This window comes from Gallinula chloropus, assembly GCF_964237585.1.
Source record: "Gallinula chloropus genome assembly, chromosome: 12".
NCBI classification, from domain to species: Eukaryota; Metazoa; Chordata; class Aves; order Gruiformes; family Rallidae; genus Gallinula; species Gallinula chloropus.
The window spans coordinates 11,263,182-11,286,336 of NC_140097.1; the positions used below are offsets into that span (position 1 = coordinate 11,263,182).

A 23,155-nucleotide genomic window follows, 5' to 3' on the forward strand; every position below is an offset into this window, starting at 1 on the left:
CCAAGAAATACATACTACTTGGCAACAAGAGAATTATCAAAGCAGTCTGACCAAATTGGCACCGCTAGCTCTGGCTACATCTGGTAACAATAATATGAAGGGATAAGTATGAAGATAACAGCTCTCATTTATTGTTACCATTAAACTTATCTGCATGTGTACTCTTTAAGTCTTTGAACTTCATGCTTTCATAAAGCCAATAAGAGCTCCACTCAAAGGTGAGGGATGATGCTTTTCCAAAAGTGATAAAATATCCAATTTACTAAGGCATTAGAGTCTCTAGTCTCAGACTGCTCAGTCAGACAGACAGCAATGGAATACCACCAGGAAAGCATGACTGCCAACATCAAGGAGCTCCAGCAATGCGTAAATTAAGGTGTTTGATTCTATGCCAACAAAAGAGTAGAAATTTAATATACTACAAAATGTTTAAAAAACAACTGCTAATGCACAAGTCTACTTTTTTGTATTTATTAGGAAATGTCTCTTTTCATTTCCAGATATACAATCTTAGATATACATTAGGTCAAGCTGTGGATCAACTGTAACTGCCTATCCTAGCAATGAACAAGGGCAATGGGATCTACTTTCTTGTATCAGGACAAGGTCAGGATGGTTTATCACATTAATAAGTTTGCCAAATATTTCATGCATCAGACTATGACAAGGACATTAATATCTCAGAGAAAACAGGCTCAAAATCATACATGAAGTATAACATTTCTGAATCACTTCAGATTTAAAATTGTCTTCTCATGGACTTTACTGCATATAATTAACAAGCTGATGTACTTATTTTCTCAGGAAATATTTCCTAAAACTATAATTCACAATTTTCTAGCAATTCTTCGCTAAAATATGCTAGAAAACAGTAAGGATCATTAACAAAAACCTGGTAGCAATGCATTTGAAAGTGTACTACAACCATGTCACAGAAATATATGGACCATTTATTCAGATTTGAAATCTATCATTATACTTGGCATATAGGTAAACTCAGAACTGTGCCTTAAATTCCATTTTAATATACAAAATTCCAGTATGAATGGTGCATTACTTCAACAGCTGCTACCTCCATGCATGCAGCAGCAGCAAGTACATCTAACATCTCCAAATATACTAGCTCGACAGGATGCACATTTCCAAACATCAGAAAGGATTACATTGAAGGTGACAATTTATGTATCTCACAGGAAAAAATGAGAGTTAAACATCTCCACCAATATTGGTGCAATCACAGTTATGCCGTGAAAGAAAATATGATATAGAAGATAAAACATCTGCTACTTTAGTTAAAGCATTAGTTGTCAACATATTCCCAGCTTGCCACCTTATATATTCTGAAGCTAGAGCTACGTTTTTAACATATATGTATTTATTCTACTGCAGTGTATGTCCAAAATGGTAATCTAATCCAGCAGATCTAAATTTTGGAGCCTGGCAGACAGTACTTCCTATACTCTGCTACAACACAAACAGAGAAATGGCTGCTGACTCAGAGGGGCAGCTGCAGCGTGTTCCTGTGACTCCCCCTTTTCCAGGTCTGTGTCAGTAAGGAAAAGTGAGGAGCCACCCAATCTCCTTCCTCCCTACCACAAATCAGTCACTTGGAGCATGGAGCTTCACAGCGCTTTCAAGAAAAAGACTCATGTGTAAATAAGACATACTTGGCTTCTGGGTAAGTGAAAATTTAAACAGGTTGCCAAGATTCAATGGTAAACAGCTGGCAGGTGTCAAGCCACCTGAATCTGTCATGTTGAGATAGTCAGGAAATAGTCAGGCTGCCACTCAAGGATGCAGCTCCAAGAGCAGTGAATCACATGAATACACATTCTCCACTCAGCAGCTGAAAATTCAAAAAAAAAAGTCACGACTTGATTGCAAAAATATCTCACTAGAGAAAGTGAAGCACAACAGCCTCAGCATTTAAAAGACTAATTTTGTTTTTTCTTGAAGATGTGATAGTTGTTACTGACAATATTATTTGTATTTTTTCAATTTTCATTTGGATAAGGCATCGTTAATCATCCAAATAAACACTTAAGCATATTTTAGGTCATATTTTAGGTTTCTCAAAAAATAATCCAATTATTAGTGGTTTAAAAAGTTATCCAAAGATTATTAGGAAAAAAAATAATCCATATTTGTTTACAAATGACTGTTAAATAAACTTTTTTCCTTTCTAAATATAATTGTCTAACAGTGTTCTGAGGGAAAGCTCAACAGCACTTCAGCAGCTAATTCAACTCAGTCTCTTAATAGGAGATACTATCAGCTCTAAGGATCCTTGAGGTTTCTGTTGTAGCTTTCATGTGGCAGGTGGTTCACAAAAACTGATTTTTTCCCTGGTTTGAGGAGCAAGTTGGGAGCTTTTTTTGAAGCACAGGGTGGAAGTCTGAAGTCAATATGAAAACTCTGACTTCGGTGAAGACAGAATACACCCTCGGCATGCAGTTCAGCATCTGAACACAGGGGAAAACAGCAGGATAGCTCTCTAATGTAAAATTATTCTCAATTACATTTTTAACATTCTCCCTTATTTTTAATTCAAATCAGCAGGCTACTATTGCATTTGTTACATTACATTCACATACAAATATATTTCTTCTCTGAAGCTATTCTGGTTCTCCCTCACTCTTTTTCAGATATATAAATACTAATCCATTTCCCTAAATGATTCCTTTGTGCTCTGCACCTCCCATATAAAAAAAATTCTACTTTCTTTTTGGCCTGGCACATTATATATAATTTAGGTCTTTCACACTTCAAAAGATATTTCCTCCAACTGTATTGAAAAGAAAATACTACTCTTCACACAGCTTAGAATTCCCAGCATAAGAGTTGGCTGCTTTCTTGTCATGAATAAAACTTAGGATCTTATTTAAAGATAACTTCGTTAATTAGTATTGACATTTCAGAGCTGAATGGCAGCTTCCTTCCTCGCCAGTGGCACTGGTGTCACACTAGCAGTGTGAAACCCTTATGTAAGTGTCTCATTAAGCTCAGTCCTACTTTGGAAATGGCATACTGCTTTTAAGGGCATCTCTGCAAGTTACATATAACCTGAGTCTGGAATTATCCAGTTCTCTTCATCTGAGCTGTGTATGAAGAACCCTAAAGACTAGCTAGCGTAGCTTGATCTGGAATAATTTACATTATTTACACTTAGGGATTTACCTTTAAAATCCATGTGATCTACACATATTTATGCTGTCTCCCAAAAAGTGATCCCTCTCATTTATATACTGTAATATCTCATTTACATATTGTACTAGATTATACTTTAGATCTTAACAACTATTTGCCTCCTTTCTTATATATAACATTTAGAAAGTTAATAATGTATTATTTAATAACATATTAGTAATAATATCATACTACTGTGCTAAAAACAACACAAATACATGACAGTATCTCTTCAAAGCACTTATTTCAACCTATTTCTTAAAATAACTAGTATTTTCACTAGCAATTTCTTACCCTATAACTTCCAAATTAATTAAATGATGTATCCAAACCTCTGATTTACATTTTTAGCTTTTAGAATTTTAAAATGCAATTAGGAATTTCAAACATACAAAAAGATTCCTTCATTACCATTTTAGAGATATATATTACTGGAATATGAACAAGACGATTTTGACTGTTTCTTGAAAACCTGCATACACGTTGCCTCTTACACTATTTCTGACAAGCGAAGACCATCCCAATGAACCAATACTTCACCCTCATACTGGAGAAATAACTACTGTGAACTAAGACAGTTTCAGCCACCTATACTGAAACCCAGTAATGCTTCCAAATTCTTTCGAACAGCTGGAACAAAATATCCCCAGCCATTTCAGGAATTTGTCAGCGGCCATTGATAAAGAGGTGAAACCTGCTTAGACATGATTATTATGAGCAAATATCCAAACAACCTGAACACCAAGACCAGGTGCAGTCAGTATTTCTTCACTTACATGAGGGTCTATGATTTACAATATACCTGATATTCAAAAATTACGATGTTTACAGAACTGGCACTAGATAAAACAGTTTCTAGATTTTGAAACTTCATTTGAGGAATTTAGCTATTTTCTCCTATAAAGGCAAGTGCTTACTTTCCAATATGTCATAAGCAGAAGCAGGTAAATCCCACTCTGCCTCTGAAGTATAAATTTGAAGAAAAGCAGCAGTAACAAGCAGGTCATCAGGGAGGAATGACACAACAAAACGCTGGACTTCTAATTTCAGTGGGTAGAAAACTCATGAAAAAAAGACAGTAGATTCAATTACAGCCTGGAAAGGTTTATAATGACCATGGATTTCAAGGTACAAGGACTTAACTTGCTACAGTTTTAGACTAGATGATTACTCAGGTTGGCTTCACTTAGTGAATCTATGTTGTATAATACACAAGTAGTCGACAACATCCTTCATCTTGCCATCACAACCCCTTTATGGGATTATGAAATCATATTCCTAACTGATTAAACCATGAAGAACAGAAAAAAAAAAAAGAGCAGCTTCTCTCAGCAATATGCTTCCACTTTCTACTTGTTATGATCAAATGAAAGAAATGGGTCTCTTAGGTCTTCCTCAATCATTCTGAATTCAAAAGCTTCCATTTCAGTGGTGCTCTCAGGCAGATTTACTGCATCAAGTAATAATACTGATGCAAATTTCTAAGCACAACAGTAGGACTCATTTGTGTGTTTACACAAATATAATCCTACTCTGACCATATGTACATTTCCTCTTTTTTTTTAGAGAGCTAACAATAATGCAGACAATTAATGCTACAACACATTTTAATTTAACATGAACTGGACAATATCACCTAGTGTGCACAGTCCAGCCACTCCATGTACAGATTCCAATTATTACATGAAAAATAAGACTTTATGACATTTCCTACAAATACTAATTGGCTGATATGTTAGGGCCCTCAGTCATGTAGCACTTCATCAATCACAAAACTTAAACTATTAAAGATGGAAACTGTAACATTTTACGTGAAAAGTTATGTTGCAAGTCAAAGTAGAATATTATATTAGCCCCCTTTACATGGTTTTCTTTTATAATAAACCCCATAAAAGAATCTCCATAAGCTGTTGTCCTAATATGATCCAGGTCTACATCCTCTATGCTGTTCCTGTCTCAACAGCTACTGTTTGCAACACTAAGACTCATGCTTTATAGTGTATAATTGTGGGTTTTTTTAAGTATCTATAGATTTCTAGAGGACAAAACACACCAGGTATAACCACTGCACGAAAGAGAAAAATTGGGAGGAAAAAGGCACATGAAAGAATCATCATCCAATCCAGCACTTCTGCCCTGCAGCCTACAACTCGGCCATATTCATAGAACTTGCACATTCTGGTAAGAAATACATAAAGATTTCTGAGGTCTGCCCCTCTACATGTTAAACTGACAGATATGAGGTGTAAGACTAGCTTTGCCAGGTTAAACAAGGCTATTAAAACAGCATACCCAACTTTACTGGCACTAAAAAGGAACAGTGGTGCCAAAGGTTCTAAAAGAAAGAAATATTAAGTAATATTGCACCTCTGACATTGACATAAGTTTATTATTACTCTATGCCAATCTACCTTGATCCAAACCCTCTAAATGCATGCTGTTCCAGTGCTGGGCCTCTCTTATGCCTGCACATTATACTGAATAGTGTAGCGGTTTTTCAGTGTGGTCAAAAACCACTGCATGGAAGGAAAATGCATCATTGTCCAGCCCATTACCATTTCTTTCCTGCAACATGTTGCTATGTGAGCTCCTATGCCGTCCTGTGGGACTCACCACAGCTGTTTTGATGCCAATGTTTTTGTTTCTTACACACCTTCAGTAGGGGTCCCTCAACAGAACTTGTCCTGGCCTCCAAGTACAACAGCTATCCAGAAAAGAGAAGAAACAATTCTAACTTTGAAAGGGATCTTTCCTGGGTTTGATTTGGTCTCTTTGATGTTTTTCAACATGGCAGACAACAGTAATGCACTCAAAGGAAATTCTGAATTAGAAATTGCATCTTTCCAAGCTACATAATCTTTCCTTCAGGTTATTACCAACAGAAACATATTTAAGCACTACATATAAGTTTTTCTTCCTTCAGTCACTTGAATACAACTATTAATGAAGCACCTCAGGCTGGGTGAGGAGAGGTGTAGCCATCTATCTTGCATCAATAAATGAAGGCACTAAAATAACAGTTATTCAGAAGTCTTCACATCAGAAGTAAATTAAAATACACAGATAGAAAAAAAAACAAATGAAGACAAGCAACAAAGAATAATCTATAGAGAACTTAGGAAGAATAACTTCCTTTGCATTCAGAAGGGTTTTCATGAGAATCTATCACAATGCGTACTACAGATCACAAGGCTAAAGTGTTTATGATTCAGTTTGATGGTTAAATTAAGTCACGGATAAATTATTTTAATAAAGAAGCAGGTGCAAAAGCGGCAAGACCATCTGCCAGCTCTAATAAAATAGACATGATGTATGAAAACCAGAAAAACACAGCGTTGCATATTTCTCAGCACACAGCCATGACAGATAGTGCTGACAGCTCTGTGATAAGTCATATTCGTCACACAATTTTAATCACTGAATTCATTCTCTCTACTGTTCCCATTTCCTCAAGTTCTAAGTACAAGACCAACTGTAAATGGTTGGTTTGGAGGTTATTTTTAGAATACAAACCATAAGAAAAGACACATTGTTTTTTTCAAATTGTCCAAAGCTATTTAGTATTCAGCAAAGGATAAAAGGCTTAAGGTTTATTATCTTTACTTCATCAGCATTGCTAACAAGGCAAATATTAAGAAATTAAACTGAAGTGGATGAGTACTTATATTCCAGTCTTGATAGGTCTTGTTTCCTGTGCTAAAAAAGAGAGTCTTCTCAATTTCTAGAAAATAAGGACTTGGTTTTTCAAAGACTGTAGCCAACTGCAGAAAGCAGCAGAGCAATACCATGTGAACCCTATATGAATCCTGGAGGAAAACCAGTGACATGAATTACCTGCATACTTAGTAATAGAGAGTAAGGAGCAGACACACTCTGAGGGGCTGCATAAAGGAGGAGAGAAGTAATAGTAAAACATATTTCATGCCAGGAACTTTCCCTCCATGTATCTGTATGTTCACAAGTACATCTATATACAATAAACAGTAATACACACGACACATACAGAACTGCTAGCATAAATATTTTTGTGAGTGTGAGCAAAAGGGTATGGTAAATAAACACCCTCCTACTCTAAGTGCAACTGTTCCAGATCTGCCTTTCCAGGAAATTCTCTCCCAACCTCACCCCCAAGTGGAAATTATAATGATTAAATCCAACTTCCCAAAGAGAGTAAATTTAGTTAGCTAAATTTATGGAAAATTAGAAATAAGACTAAGAAGGCTGTTCAGAGTTCAGAGAGACCATCCCTTAATGTCTTTAGCTCACAGGAAAAGTAGATAATTGACTTAATTTAGGTTCACTCCCTACTCCTCTATATCAAAAAAAACCCAGTCTTTAAAGACAAAAGTGGTATCCTAATCTTTAAGCAGTCCCACACATCTTATTTGCATTATTTCTGAAGAGTAGCAGTCAGATTTAGTAAGGATAATGGTAACCCTCATGCTGAAAGAATAAGAAGTTTTGTCAGCAGTTTTAGGACATTCATTCATTTAACTTCAATAATTTTGTGTAAACTGCAGCATATTTTTGTGATATAATATAAAGATACAGTACTACAGAAATGATCCCATGGAAAACAGTAACACATTTTATATTAGAAAACTACTTGACTATTACAGATTTACTCCTTGTATTTTTTAAAAATAATATAAGAAATACATTTATTTCATTTAAATGTGCCCCAAAAGTTTTGTAACACATCCTTTCATTGGTGATCTTACCTTTTTTTGAAGGACATTGATTTTTCTTTCTTTTACTTCTAACATGTCTTTCATATCCCGAATCTCTCCAGCCAGGGTTCCTTTCTCTTCTGTGAGGTCTTGAAGTTGTTTTGTTTTTTTATTCAGAAAAGTTTCTTTTTCTTCCAATCGTAACCGCAAGGCATCAACCTACAGTAAGTACATCAAACATATTTATGCTTTAGTAATGGTCATCAGCATTCTGGGTGCATTTTTACCAATTCCCTTTTTTGTCACTTAAATAAAACATTTTTTCTTTTCTATGTCAATTTTCAAACTTTATCTGAGACTAAGAGATTCTTTTGCTTGTTAAAATGTAATAAAAAATGAAAGCACTGAAGTGTGAATAGAAAAAGTAGAAGAGTTAAACCATGAAATAGCATTAGAACAGCCCTAAATTGAGATATGTATAAAGAACTCAAAAAAACAACCAAAAAAAATCGTCCTGAGTTATGAAACATGTAGCTCATTGAAAACAACACTCTGTATCCTGTATTAAATTTACCCATTGAAGCCATGAAGTAGGCAATCAGATACTACAGTCACTACTCAGAGGTTTGGGCACAGATCAGCAATCTAGAAGCAGTATTTTTTAACAAAGACATTGAAAATTGGGGAATGACAAGGTTCACTTTTCCCCAGCATTTATCACATAAGTCTCCTAACAAATGGGCCTTACTGTACTTCTCTGTAGTAAGAGCGAATCCCTGACAACCAGAAGGGATATTCCAAGGTTTTTCCTAAGCAGAAATGCTTTAACACCCTCACCAAATTGCTCTGAATTACAGAACTGCTTTTCCCCAGAAACTAAAAAAATAACCAACCAACCATAACAACCACCAAAAAACCCCCAACCAAACAAAAAAACCCCACCCCACACCACAACATTTCAATGGCCCAGAAGGTGTATGGAGCCTCGATTTTCTCATTTCTTGCTGTATAAATGCTCAAGCATTCAATTTTATTATTAGCACAATTCAAACAGTTCTCAAAATATGGTTGGGAAATACTTGCTGGTGGTCTGGAAAAGATCCATAGATCATCTGATATACTGGTTACCATTTGTATACAGATGCTTGTATAAGCAGCTGTGCTCCTAATTGCAATTAAAAGCTTTGGTACTCAAACCATTTAGATGAGGAGGAAAAAATAGCTGTTTCTCCTCCATCATGGGGTGGGGTAGGGGGGCAGGTAGCAGCCACCTTTAAGGACAACAGTATGAACATTATCATCAAAAAAGAGAAAAATATCTATTGAAGCAAGGAAAAAAATTGGCAAGAAAAAGGAATATGTAAACGGCAGAGAAACGGATGAGAAAGAAGCTGAAGGAAATCAACTGTCAAGTATATGTAACAATCCTCATTCACAGCTTTGAATTCCTAGTACCTTTTTAGTAATACCTTTCTACAGAAGCACTGCCTAGAGGAGTTACCATGAGCTACAGTATGATTCCAAATAGAAAAGGTGTGAAGAGGAGAGGAAGCAGTCACTGTCAAGATGCTCACTGTCTTTGAGAAATTCTAATATTCTGTTCAGACTACTGGCTCTCAAGAGCTTTTTAAAAGCTATTCAGAGGAAGAGATCTTGTCACAGCTTCCTTACAATATAATTATGGAATGAAATAAAGCAAATACTTAGGTAGTCTCAAAATAATATGATGCTGAAGTGAAGGTGAAACCATTAGGTGAAATTACATGCAAAAAGCGGCGATGGAAAACGAAGTTTTGTAAGTTTTAAAGGTGCATCTTTATATAGAGGAGAAGAGGAGTAGAGTTACAAATCAATACTGTAATAATACAAGAATATAAAGATACTAACTGCAGAATGTAGGGGGTTTAAAACATGATGCATGCAATCTTTCCTGACCTTGATAATTAGCAAAAAGAAAAATTACACATTTCACTGAAATTGAAAGAGGAAGTAACATTATTTCTACAGGTATGTTAAAAGACAGAGCACGGAAGGCTGGCCTATGTTCAACAGACAAATAAAAGAATTGTAAAGGGGGGGAAAAAGCCCCAGAAATTAAACTGAATTGGAATGCATATTTACCAATTGCTTTGTCTCACCTAGTATGTGCTGGTGGATGGGGAAAATTTAATTCGCTAATGCCAAAGAAAGAATTATCCAATACACAAATTCTGTTCTTAATACCTTTGTAATAAAGGGCATTTTTTGGTAATAAAATAGTAGACGTGTCAATTCATTAAAGCAACAGAATATGTCTGTACTTAGCCACCAGTACTGCAAGAGTTGCACTTTACGGGCATCAGTCCCTTCAGTGAGCACTTCTACTAAAGCATACCTGTTTCCACACTCAGGTTCAGAACTGCAGTTACAAATGAATCCCTGAGCAGCTCACAGGCCACACAGCACCGAACACTGGCTGGAGATACTTTTGGGTAAAAAATAGATTTCATCATATATCAAGTTTTTAAAGACCAAGACACTTCTTTTTAATGTGACCCTCATATTACTGAAGGCTAATTTGTAAATAAAATACCACAAGAAAATGTAGTATACTCATGACATGTTGTCAGCGCTGTTAAACACTAAAAGAAACAAAACCAACCCATTGTTAGTGTTAAGCATTATGGATTCAATTCTGCATTCCTCATGCAGTCCCAAACTCCCAAATTCAAGCCTGTGGTATGGAAATCAAGGCATTTACTCATAGTGAAATATTTCAGTTTTCCAGAAGGCTGGTTAACACATCGAAACTCGGAGTCCAGGAGAGGAGATACTAAAAATACTGCTATAGACCTACTTTCCAGATTTTCCCTTCTGCTCCACCCAGAGAGAGAAAGATGCTATATAGCACACAAAGCACACAGAGGTGGCAGTATGGGCATGGAGAACCTTTGCAAGGTTTGCAAGCCAGAAGAATGACATTATGATTTCAAGCAAAGCAGAGAACTAAGATAAAGAGAGTGCAATCATTTGCTATTACACAGACAGGTTTCCTTAAATAGAGGCCATTTTTCTGATACTGTGTTCTGCAGCTCTGAAACCATGAGGTGTTCACATTAACTGTACCCACACAGGCTTGTTTTGGCTGCAAGGTATGCCATTGATAAAACAAGGTTTGGATTGAAAATATATGATGTGGCAATCTAGAATAATTCTCCATTTACAAGAGAGTTTTGGGAAGTCAGGCAAGTGAGAAATTTTAGATTCACTAATCCAAATTTCAAACACACAAATGTCAGAAAACAAAGAACAAGGGTTTAAAGTTTACATTACCTAGAAATTCATAAGGGTTATTCATAATAAAAAGCTAGATGGAAGGAACTGAAAGGTCACAAATGTTAGTATAGCATTTTTATGTTCTGCAGTTGGAATAGTCAGAAAGGTTCTTAAGTATTATGCACAGTTTTCCTAGTTAATCAGAATATTAGTAACATACAAAACAATCAGCAAATCTAATTTATTTTTATTTATACTCAGAGTTTTCTAATGCTAAATTTATTCAAAGCAAAAGCCTTTGCAATGCCATTTTAAAACTTGGTTTGGGACCAATTTACATGATCTATTGGATCTTGAAATGCATGTTCTTCCTGCTCTTAAAATGGCTCATTGCTTTTCTATACACTGGAAAAGAGATTTATATTCTACTGGATTTATATTATTTTTAAGACTTTTTTTTTTTACAGTATTACAGTAATAGGATCTTGCCATTTGTAAGCAGTGTGCTGTATGAGGTTACTTTTTAAGTAAGAAAACAAGAACTAGTAGCAGCAAACTTTCAGACCTTTTTTAATAAACATAAAAGACCTCATCTGAAACTCATTACCACATCTTCTTTATACTTAATCACTTACTTGCTTCATGTCTGAAAGCAATCCCTTAAGTCAAATCACAAAAATCTCTGTTGGGCCTTTAAGCTGCAGCTGAGAAGCTCGTCATAACATTGCAGGAGGAGCTCCAAAAGGGCTTCTCCTCAGTCAGGTACCGCAAGTCTCTTTTTCCAACTGCCAGTAGGCTGAAGCTTAAGGCTTGAAGGCAATGGGAGTTGAGGATGATTAGACCCACTGATTAACACAGCACTGATACTGTTCCCTGGTGACTGGATAACACAGTAGCTTGCACATGTGCTGATACAGGACTTGGCTGCTTGGCTGAACTAGGCAGTTTCTGAGTCAACAGACTTTTCTTTATCCACTCAGCCCACACTCTAAGGGCTGAGCAGACAATTCTCTATCTTCTTCACAAATTTCTTCCCACAGACCTTGCCTTCATGGCTCACTAGATTGCATCACTCAGGAATGAGGATTTTAGGCATGAAAACTTGGGAGCACAAGGGTTGAGAGGACGCAAAGTTGGCATTGAAGTCCAAGTATGTGAGTGACAACCTGTGTGGGAAAAGGGAGCAGAGCCCTGCCCACTCCAGTTTCTCAGACCCCAATACAGCCCTGACACAACTATTAAAGAGCACCACACAACTGAAGCTCTCTGCATTTCCTTTCACTGCTAGCCAGCTCATAACACGACGAATACCTTATTTCTACTCCCCAAAGAACAGCATGCATTCAACCTGAAGGGATTAGAAGATGCACAGTGGTTTTCTTTCGCATCACAAAGAAATAGTCAGATCTCTGCAGCAGAGCCATAATGTCCAGCTTTCCTTTCCCCGGTTAGCATTCAGGTCAGCCACAGGAAAACCTTTACATTAGCACAAGGGTTACAACCTTACCTGTGCCACAGAGTACCAGGCACCTAGTATTTCAGAGTTGCCTGGCCTGATACTAAATGCTGAAACTGATTCTTTTCTTGTTAATGCCATAAACAGGTTGGTCCACAAACTTTCACATAAATAGTTGACACCTTAATTCTTTCAGCTCCACAGTAATTTTTTAACACTTACATGTTTGAGATTAATTGCATTCTTCCATAGGAAGTTGCACATAGACTTTTTATTACCACAAAAAGATTGTTCTTAAAATGAGACTATCTTGGTTTTCAGTTAAGAATTCAATTCTAGCCTTGCTAGCTTCAAATAAAAGGTTAAAAGCATAATTGAAGCACAGCTTCAATTGCACTGAGAAAAGCATTCTGAAAGATTTGAAACAGCTGAAGAATCTTGATCCTGACAGACTTGCTTCATACAAGGACAGGAACGAAAGAGTATGGCACATCCAACCATAGTCTCAGGTGCCATTCCAGTCCTAATGTCTCATATTTCCACTCCTCCCTCTCTGCCAGGTGAGTGGTTCTGGCTGTTCTGGGGCCAACATCATCACTAAGATCATCGTAGAGAAATAAAAGATGGGCTTATACCAAACATTCTCTGTCAGGGGCTCTGACACTTCCCTAACAGTCCACGATGTCACCTCAAGCCACAACAAATCCAATCTCATAATTAAGATCTTAAATTGTCTGATTTCCTAACCCTTCCCCCCAATGAATCATAGGTCAGCAAATGCTCTACTGTTCTAGTTTGAGTCTGAGTTCCAAAGAATGATAAGATTATTTCTTAAAAGGATTTTACCTTCCTGTTGGAACAGAAATCATTTTCAAATATGATGAGAAGCTGCTAGTGACCTGGGTTACTGACATAGCATTTCCCACCGCTCAATCTGGATCACAGAGATTCAAGCTGATCTTTTGCAAACCATGCATTTTCCTATTCTTTTCAAAGACAATATCTTATTTGATGCTCCCTCCCTTTTTCCCTTTTGTACAAAAATATTTCAACCATTATGTATTATAATTCAAGCCAAGTCCATGTGAGAGCTCAAACCAAAACCTTTAAGAACAGAAAAGGATAATATTCATAATACAGCATGGTTTTCCATCTGTGTCATCCTTTTCTCATTGCAAGTACAAGAAACAGAATTATCTGTAGTCTTCCTCCCCAGAAGCAATTATTTATGGAGCTCAAATTAGACTGTGTCCTAACACCAACAGTGGGGAAAAAAAAAATGAGGGGTGGGGGGAAATCTGACAAATATCTGTTTTCTGACATCTCCTCAACCAGTGGCCAGATATCTTGAGACCAATACAGCAGAGGATTTATCTAATTTCATAGAATAGGTGTATGATCCCCCAAATTAATATACACGGTAAGGAGCCATTCTGAAGTCAGTGCTCTATGTGAGTTTTTCCGAGAGGCAGAACTGGGACCATGAATAGGCCACTCATACTGTGTGTGGTCTTAGGTGTACAGATTTGTTTTCTATCACAGGAATGCAGTATGGAGGTTTACAAGAACATAGGTTATGTCAGTCATATTCTCCTTCCCTAAATTCTTCTTTCTGCATCCAGTAATCATGAACCAAGACCTTTATATTTCTCATAATGTGAAACAAAACTACCTCAGCCTGAACTGCATGTGACCTTTTACTATATAGTATCTGTTTGGTGTTAAGCATGTATGACATCAGTTCTTAAGTCAAATATGAATCTCCAGATGGTATAAAACCAAAAAGCTGTTAAATCAGCTCCTCATCTTGTGAAAGACAAAATATACTTCATTTCTAGCCAGGATGAATTTGCCAATATTAGAAATTATCTCTTCCTGAAAATGGCAATGTGAAATCATATCTCCCAAAAATAACAAAACAATGAATATTCTAAATGGAGCATGACAGCACACTGTGAGAAGTGTCTGCCATTTTGTTACTCCTCCTTTTGTATCTATGGCATTTTAAATATAAGCTGAAAGGAAATTAAATATGGGTCATTTTACAGCATCAGACATATATTTTTTATATTTGAAAGAATAAGGACTTCTGGTACGCAAAACCACTCTCTTTGGCTTTTCACTCAACACTATGTAATTTTCAGAGTCCTTGACTTATTTTTCCCAAGCTTTGGCAGAACATTTACTAGTAAAACTTGGCAATCTGAAGAACACCATCATTTTCCATAAAAATAAAGCAAAACCAGATCTGATAGCTAACACAAAGCATTTCAAAGACCTCTGTCCAAGTAAATGGCTTTTTAATTTTGCCTAGCTTCTTTTTCCTAGGCAACTACTTATTTAAACTTTTTAATACAATGAACTCTGTAATGTGATCTGGAAATACACAACACACTGCAAAAACTTTAGAATTGGATTATACTTCAGAAACAAAATCATGAAAGTGTCAAAAATTGCCAAATTCAAAGTTGAATTTTATTCATTTTCATGTAATCACCTGCCACTCATGACCACCTCCAGAAGTGATTTTTATTTCTTGAATTTCCTTAATGTTGGCTGTTTAACTTGTATAACATATTAACATATAATTTTTAAAAGTGTTTTTAGTGTTATGGAGCTCCATGAGGAAGTAGAACATGAAGAAGCACTAATGTGTTTCACTATTAAGACTTATTTATTTTATCAGCATAAATAAATACATTTAAAGCAAGGGTCTGTCTGTAATTTTTTTTAGCTAATTCTGGATTTAAGTCAGGCACTCAGCATACTTTAAGTACCTGGGACAACAGAGGTGGCAAAGTGTAACCCATTGTCAACCTCCCTCCTAATCCCACCTCTGCTCCAGCACACACTGCAGTCAATATTCCCCACTGTGTCCAATCATCGTCTTGCTTCCCAATAACACTACAGTTTCCACAGGGCTGTTAAGACTATTCTGTGCTATTTTCTCTCTTAGTGTATTATGCAGCCATCTTCAGTTAATCAAAAAGCCCCTTATATTTAACACCTTAGCACCTGTATTTATACATCCATACATATCTGGACAAATATAATATATTAAGTTTTTATTGTGAAAACCAATTTAAACCATGAAAAGGGGAGCTGTCACTTCTATCTTCTGTATGGAAGTACTGAACTCTGAGTACAGAAGCATATCCTCACATGGACCTTTCTGCAAATAAGAGAACTGAGTTACAAGTGTAGAAAGGATATCATGCATCTTTAAAATGTCCCAGCTCTCTGCTTCAGAGTTAGAAAACAAACCAAAAAAAAAAAGCCAACCTTATTCTAAAATTCAGCAATAAAATGAGATCTGAGCTATCCCCTGGTCATAGTCATACGTCATTTTTCAGTCTCATGTGATAAATATGATTTTTTCAAAGCAATGGCTGTACCTGACAATCCATAGTATAATACATTCATTTCTTTCCAAAACATCTAATCTATGTCAAATTCAAGACAAAAGAGGCAGAATGTAGCCATATTTTGAAGCTTCAGACACTTGAACTCTGCACAATTACTATGCCTTACATTCATGTTCCAAATAGAAACTTTAAAGATGTAATTAGCTTTTTCCCTTCTAGGAGGAAAACTCCACTTTGAAGTATTATTTCAACAATATTCCCTCCCCTGTTACTCTGGGTGTTATAGTTGCTCTAGATTACATTTTAATTCTGCAAATTATGTTGTTATAGAGTTAACAGGATTTACATTCTTCAAGGATAACCTATTTTACTGTCTTCTTTGTACTGCAGAATTGAAGAACCGGCCAAAGGAGAGGGGTTTAAAGCAGCTGTGCATTGCAGTTCAGGGGAGCAGACAGAAAGCAACACTAGGAGACAGCTTATGAACACAGGACAGCATCGGCTGTTCACATCAGGACCACACACCCGTAACATCTCAGACTGTTTCCCTCACAGGATCTTTTGATTCTTCTGTACAAGGATGGGAGAACCACCTGACTGCAGTGACTCTCCTTTACTTACTCCCTGAAAGATGGCACCTACATGTTTCATCACAGTTCCCAGCCTCCCTCCCCAGCAGTTTAGCTACCCACCATCTCTACTAATCCATCTTGATTTTTCTCCCCCACCCCCCTCCAGATTATGCTGGTCTTTACAAGAGAAAATTGGCAATACTGACTGGTCAAACTACACTAGAAAAGGCTTTAGATGAACTAGAGACTATAGCTGAGACATAAATTGTTCCCTCAGGCAGTTTGAAACTCATCCTTGCAGAACATTTTAGGCCATGAGGAGTTCTGATCATGTGTAGCTTATCAATGCAGCCAACTGCCAAACAGCTTTTATTCGAATTTATATCTTTGCCTACTCCTACCACTAAAATTAGGTAGTTTAAAGCAACCAGTGCAAAGTTCAGAATTTAATAATCAGTTCAGTTCCAGCAAATTTTGGAAAACATGCGGGAATTGGAACTTGTGTGCTAATGCTTAAAGTTTTGTTAATAAAACTTCCAACACTAACCTTACCTCATTGAACTTACCTCACTGATTTTTATGCTCACTATAAAACTATAGCTGTCATAATATTCTTGAATTACTGCAAAAGGAAGTCAGTCACTCCAAAGTCAGTGTTATTTAGCAATATAATGATAGTTATAAATTCAAAACACTTAAGACCAATTTACAAAACTATCAGTCTTGGAAGCTTTTAACTTTTGAAATTTGTGCCTCCAATAACATTCAGATTTTATTATACTGTAACAGATTAATACAAAGTGAATTAAAAGGCTACAATGCCCTTTTTTGAAGTCAATACATTTAACCCTTTCATGACAAAAGATGTAGAAATCCATAACACTGTAAGAATTATCAGTAAATATCTGTTAGCCTTAGACATGATAAAAACAGTATTTTTACAGTATTTTTTTCCTAAGGGGTTTTTTTTTTGGGGGGGGGGAGATTGGGGGGGTTAGTTGTTTGTTTTTTAATAGCAGAGGTCAGTTACTACAAATAGTTTAAATTGCTGCAAAGGTGTGATTTTTTCAATAAAGCATATTTAGGTTGTAACCTCCGTGGGACATTCAAACAAAGGAGATACCTGTAGGTGAGCTGGAGAGCCTGTGTTACGCTTGCAGGGCTGCACTGAGCTGTACGTTTGTCAGGTCTCTGTGACACACATCTCTTGGAGGAGAACCTTATGACTCACCTTGTTCTGAAACCAAAACACCTGTTTATGTCACCCATTTGTTTATCAGACATTCCTACATCAGTAGGTCCAGCTGGAATCAGCTTGGCTACAAGCTTATCTTTCAGGACTTACGGCCAGCTCATAAACAGGATGACATAAACCAGCTTAGGCAATATTTTTCTTTTGCTCATAAGAACACACTGATCAGAGAATAAGGTTAAAACAATAAGCTAAAGATGTATTATTTACTTTAAATATAACACAGCATTTTTGTCAAGAAATAGGTCATTTTGGCTTTTGTATCTCTGCTGCCCACATTCTTCCAGAGACCAAGTTACAGTCTTTTCTCTGCAAACCACTGCATTTTTCTTGAGTGAATAAGCTTCTAGCTATTTGCAATCTGTCTGATGAAGAAAAAAAAGCACCTCCAAAATTTTCTAGATATAAAAGCTGAGAGTAAAGTCCTTTCTCTCCCAACAAACCAGGCTCCATAATCTCCTGGGCAACAGTTGGTTTTACATCAACCTTGAGTATCAGCAAGTGTTTCAGTTTTGCTTAGCTCCAATCACTTGTCCTCAATCCAAACCTTTGATTCTCTAGACTTTTCTAGAACTCAGAACATTCTCATTAACTCTGCCTTTTGAGGGATATAACACAGGGAAGCCCACCTGCATACAATGAGGCAAGAAGATATTTGCCTGGTAAGAAAACAGAGTGCAGTGATTTACTACATCAGATGGACAAAAAACTGATGTGGAATATTTGGCATTCCAGTAGGAATGTTCTGAAGAGAAACATCATCACATAAGAGGTCCGTTTTTGCTACTTTTTGAGATTTGTCCATAAAGGAAAAAAAACCTGAATGAAGGTTCAATTTGCCAACATCAGTCATATTTTCAATATTTGTAGATTTCAAAGACATGGTAGTATGCTACCAGACCCTCCTACAATGAATTTAAAAAAAAAAAAAAAAGATCAGGTACTTTTACAAAAAGATCAATAGGTACTTTGCAGGAAGATTAAACATGCACTTAATCAGGAGATCTGTTCTCCACGTAATTGCAGACATCAGCCAGCCTCTTCAGAAAGGCCTGGTCAGTACATTTTTTTGGGGGGTTATTTTCTTAGATTCATAGTCATTCTTTTTAAGCCATGCAGAGTTGGGGTGTATATTTTCTTGTGGTAAGGAGTTGCATCAAAATACCCTGTCCATACACTGTTTTGAAAGTAATTTTCCTTTTACATCATGCAGCTGAGTTTGGAAAATATACACAAATAATTCAGTAGTTAACAGCACACAAAAGCATTATTATAAAGGGCAGATTTTTACCTACAAGAAAGACAACGCATTGACTACGCAATTCACTAACTGTAAAAACAGACTGCACTGACCACACTGTGTGTGGAGTTCTCATCTTTATCTTTATCAATTAGGCTGAACTACACAAGCATATCAGAACCATACAGGCTTCAAATCAGAGACCCCTGGGACAGTGAGATCTAGGCTGAGAAACAGAATTCAACCTTCTTGCCTGCTCTGGCTTTATAAAGTAATAGTGGCACATATATGCCCAGAATAACTTTTTTGTTATTATATTGTTACTGTCAGGAGAAGTCTAATGCTGCATATAGATTGTGTAGAGAAATCCTACCTGATGTCTGTGAAACAAACCCTGGCTGGCTCAATTCTATTTTAGGTATTAAATCTGAAAATACGTATGTGCTAGCAGACAAGTGGAAAATTAACTTCAGAAATGAAATTAAATTATTTTACTTTCTTTGTTATACCAGGCCAAGAACACAAGCTTTAAAGAATTCAGAAGTTGGGTCTGCTAAAACAAGAAGAGAAAACTAAGATACTAGATAATTAAATTACATCATTCTAGAAATGAAACTAGAATTTATGTACAAAAACATTACCTTGGGAGAGATCTTTATTTCCATACTCAGAGTTGAACCATACCTTCTAAAACATTTGATGCAAGTAATAATTAGTGAAATATTAAAAGTTGGGGGGGTATTATGGAAAGTGCCATTAATGGACACTAAAAGGACTACTCTGGCATGTAGTAATGTACATTGTTGGTAAAAGTTTATCTCTGTATCTACGAAGCATTAATAAGATTTTAAAAATGATAGAGATCTCCCAGAAAAAAACATTTTAATTTATACAGGATATAATAAACAGCAATAAATAGTTCTTTGAATAGTAAAGTGCATACCATTCTTTGAGACAGTTTTAATGAGAAGTCTGCTTCAACAAAAGGCAGTATGTACTCCATCTAAAGCAAAGGCTTTTGCTTTCTGCAAGTAAGTGGTAGGTTGATTTAGAGGACAACTTCATAAGTGCATGTGTACCTCACAACAGAAGTCAAACATGGTATTGATCCCAGTGTTTGTAAGGATAATTTTGTTTTAACATGAGGTTTATTCCTCAAATAAAGGAAAAAGCATTCATTATTTCTGATTGATGAGACCCAAAAGAAGTGTTTCTGTAGCAAGTCTATAGTGGTCTCAGTGCTGCAAATGATCTAACATCGGTATTTTGAACTCAGCTGCTGCTGCTAATTCTTTTTACCAGTACAGTATAACCTTAGTTTTCCAGTTACGGGACAAGTACCCACTAGGCTAATTCACAGTTCTGAAATAATGTGTTGAAAGTCTTTAAAAAAAATATTTACAATAGTGTAGAAAAAGCAAGATCTAAAAAAACTCAAACCAGAAAGAAAATAATATACAAAACACAGTTTTGATCACACTTGAAATGTTATCATATTCATAGTCAAGATTTAAAATATGAGGGTTCAGTAATATTCAGATTTATGTAAATGAATAGCTTTTCAATTATAGTCTGAACTCTTTAAGGAACTGCTTTGTGGAATGCTGCAACATATATATTAATTTAATTCTGTAAGTCTTACTAGATAGTAGACAGCTGAAAATGACACAGTTCAATAACATTGGTAGATTTAAACTATTTTATTAGCAATAAGCACCTGAACGAAAAGCAGACTGTACCCTGTGTGAAACCGAAGTGCAGCCATTTTGCCTTAGACATGACAAATGTTTTTTGTTTTTCTGGAAACAGACTCCCAAACTACTTAGAATCATAGAATCATTTAGGTGGGAAAGGACCTTTAAGATCAAGTCCAACTGTTAACCTAGTACTGCCAAGTCAAGCACTAAACCATGTCCCTAAGCACCCTATATATGGGTCTTCTAAATACCTGCAGGGATGGTGACTCAACCACTTCCCTGCGCAACCTGTTTTCAAGGTTGAGAACACTTCCAAGGAAGAATTTTTCCCTAAAATCAAATCTAAACCTCCACTGGCATAACCTGAGGCTGTTTCATCTTGTCCTATCACTTGCTACTTGCGAGAAGAGACAGATACCCACCTTACTACCACCTCTTTCAGGTCGTAGTAGAGAACAATAAGGTCTCCCCTCAGCCTCCTTTTCTCTGGACTAAACAACCCCTGCTTCCTCAGCCACTCCTCAATTAACTTGTTTTCTAGACCCTTCACCAGCTTTTTTGCCCTTTGGATATGCTCCAGCAACTCAATGTCTGCATTGTAGTGAGTGGCCCAAATCTGAACACTATTCCAAGCTGCAGCCTCATCAGTGCTAAGGGCAGAGTGACAATCACTTTCCAGAGATAGTGCTGGCCTGTGATAAGAATTCCAGACAAGGAAAGACTACTTAGACCATGAGAGGCTGCTTGAGATGCAGTGTGCCAAGACAAGACAAAAAGGGTGGTTTCAGATTCCAAATTGGTAACTCTTCCTAGGATCATCTTCACAGCAACATTTTTTAGACATATGTAGGTAGAAATGGTGAAGGCATTTTACTCTACAAAAGGTCAATCATCACAGAAATGGTATAGCCTTGCTTCATATTTTGTGTTTGAAATGCTTAAGGTAACTAATGAAACTCAACAATACTGCAAAGATATGTACGAGCTTGGAACTAGGAACATAAAACTATTCTTTGTCCAAATAAAGTGCTTATAATAGAGCTCACATGGCAAATTAAAAAGTTACATAAGAATGGAATCAGACAGAAGTTTCAGTTGCAGGTTTCCTAACATCCTAACAGAGATTAGCTTGCCAAATACTTTTACTAAATCCAGTCTGCCAGTTCATCTAGCAGCAAGTCAGAGACATGTCAAGATCTGATCTTGCATTTATTTATTATTCAGCTGGAAGCTATAAGTTTAGTAGTTTACCACAATTTACTCCCATCTGGGAGACACTCAGGACAGAATAGCATCTGCATGAGAAAGATAAACCAAAACTGATATGCATGGCTTTCATAGCAGTCTTGACACTAAACAAGCTATCTAAATTTAGATATGAAAACAAACTGTATCACAGAAATGTCAAATTTGTAAGGGATACTCACAGAAAGAGAGTCAGCAATGAAATAAGTCTCAAAAACTACTTTCAGATAAAGAGCCCTTCAACCTACATGAACCAAGAGTGACAGCCAAGACACAGGGGCTAAAGGCCTCACACTGAACACCGATTCCATGAGAATAAAAGGCAACTCTGATTCTTCATAGTACAAGGAAGTCTAGGACCAACAAATATCTTAACTGTGATTTCCAGGACACCATCCTATTCTTTGTGCAAGACAATATCATATCCACTTTATTGAATTTCAGAAAAAGAGAAACTTCATTAACTGTGTATCCACGCATGATCCTGGGCTGCAGTAGAACCTGCATGGAGAAGTCATTAAACCACAATCACATACACTGGAATAGCTTGAAAGAATCTTTCCTTCTACCCTCTTCCCAGCTCTCTTCAAAGATTCTGCAATCTATAAAGCTCATAATCAGAAAAAAAACCATCACTAGTACAGATCTAATACAAGCAGGGTGTCTCAGAGCAACAAATCCCAGGCTTGTAGTAAGAGGGCCCTCTAAATCCCGCAGAGGCATTCCAGATTTTGCATACTGCATTCAGTGTACTAGTTGCTATAAGGAAAAAGAAGTTGGTGAAACATAACTACTATTATATTTCATAATGAAGGCACAGAAACAATCCATGGCACAACGGGGAACTATTTAGCCACAAGAAAACATTTTTGCACAAGGCAAACAATTTTTTATGAATCTCATTCCTCTAGAAAGTCCTGCAAAACAGCTTCAAATGTGTTGCCTAGGAATAAAATTCACAAATCTGTTGGATATTAAAATGGCCATTAAACACAGTTCATAGCACAAAGCTGCAAACTCTATCCTAGCCAAGCCCAGGGCATGACATAACTACACATATAAGATCCATGTGCTTTATTTCTCTTTTCTTTTTCTTTTCTTTTTTTTTTATAGCAAAATTTTGTCACTAGGAGGAAGAGAAAATGCAAGGGGAGAAAAAAAGATGTAGTCAATACAATAATACAATAAATTATATAATCATATCTACATAACATTTT

The 23,155-nt window shown here is 36.4% G+C and overlaps 1 protein-coding gene across 1 annotated transcript in view; it reads right to left on the reverse strand.

Annotated features, from left to right (window-relative positions):
* The window catches only part of ERC2 (ELKS/RAB6-interacting/CAST family member 2), a gene marked incomplete at both ends in the record, with an annotated part of 332,401 nt that overhangs the window by 193,585 nt on the left and 115,661 nt on the right, over positions 1-23,155 (reverse strand). Inside the window, one exon of the mRNA XM_084269469.1 lies at positions 7,908-8,075. Coding sequence (XP_084125595.1) covers positions 7,908-8,075 — 168 coding nt within the window. The remainder of the gene's footprint in view (positions 1-7,907; positions 8,076-23,155) is intronic.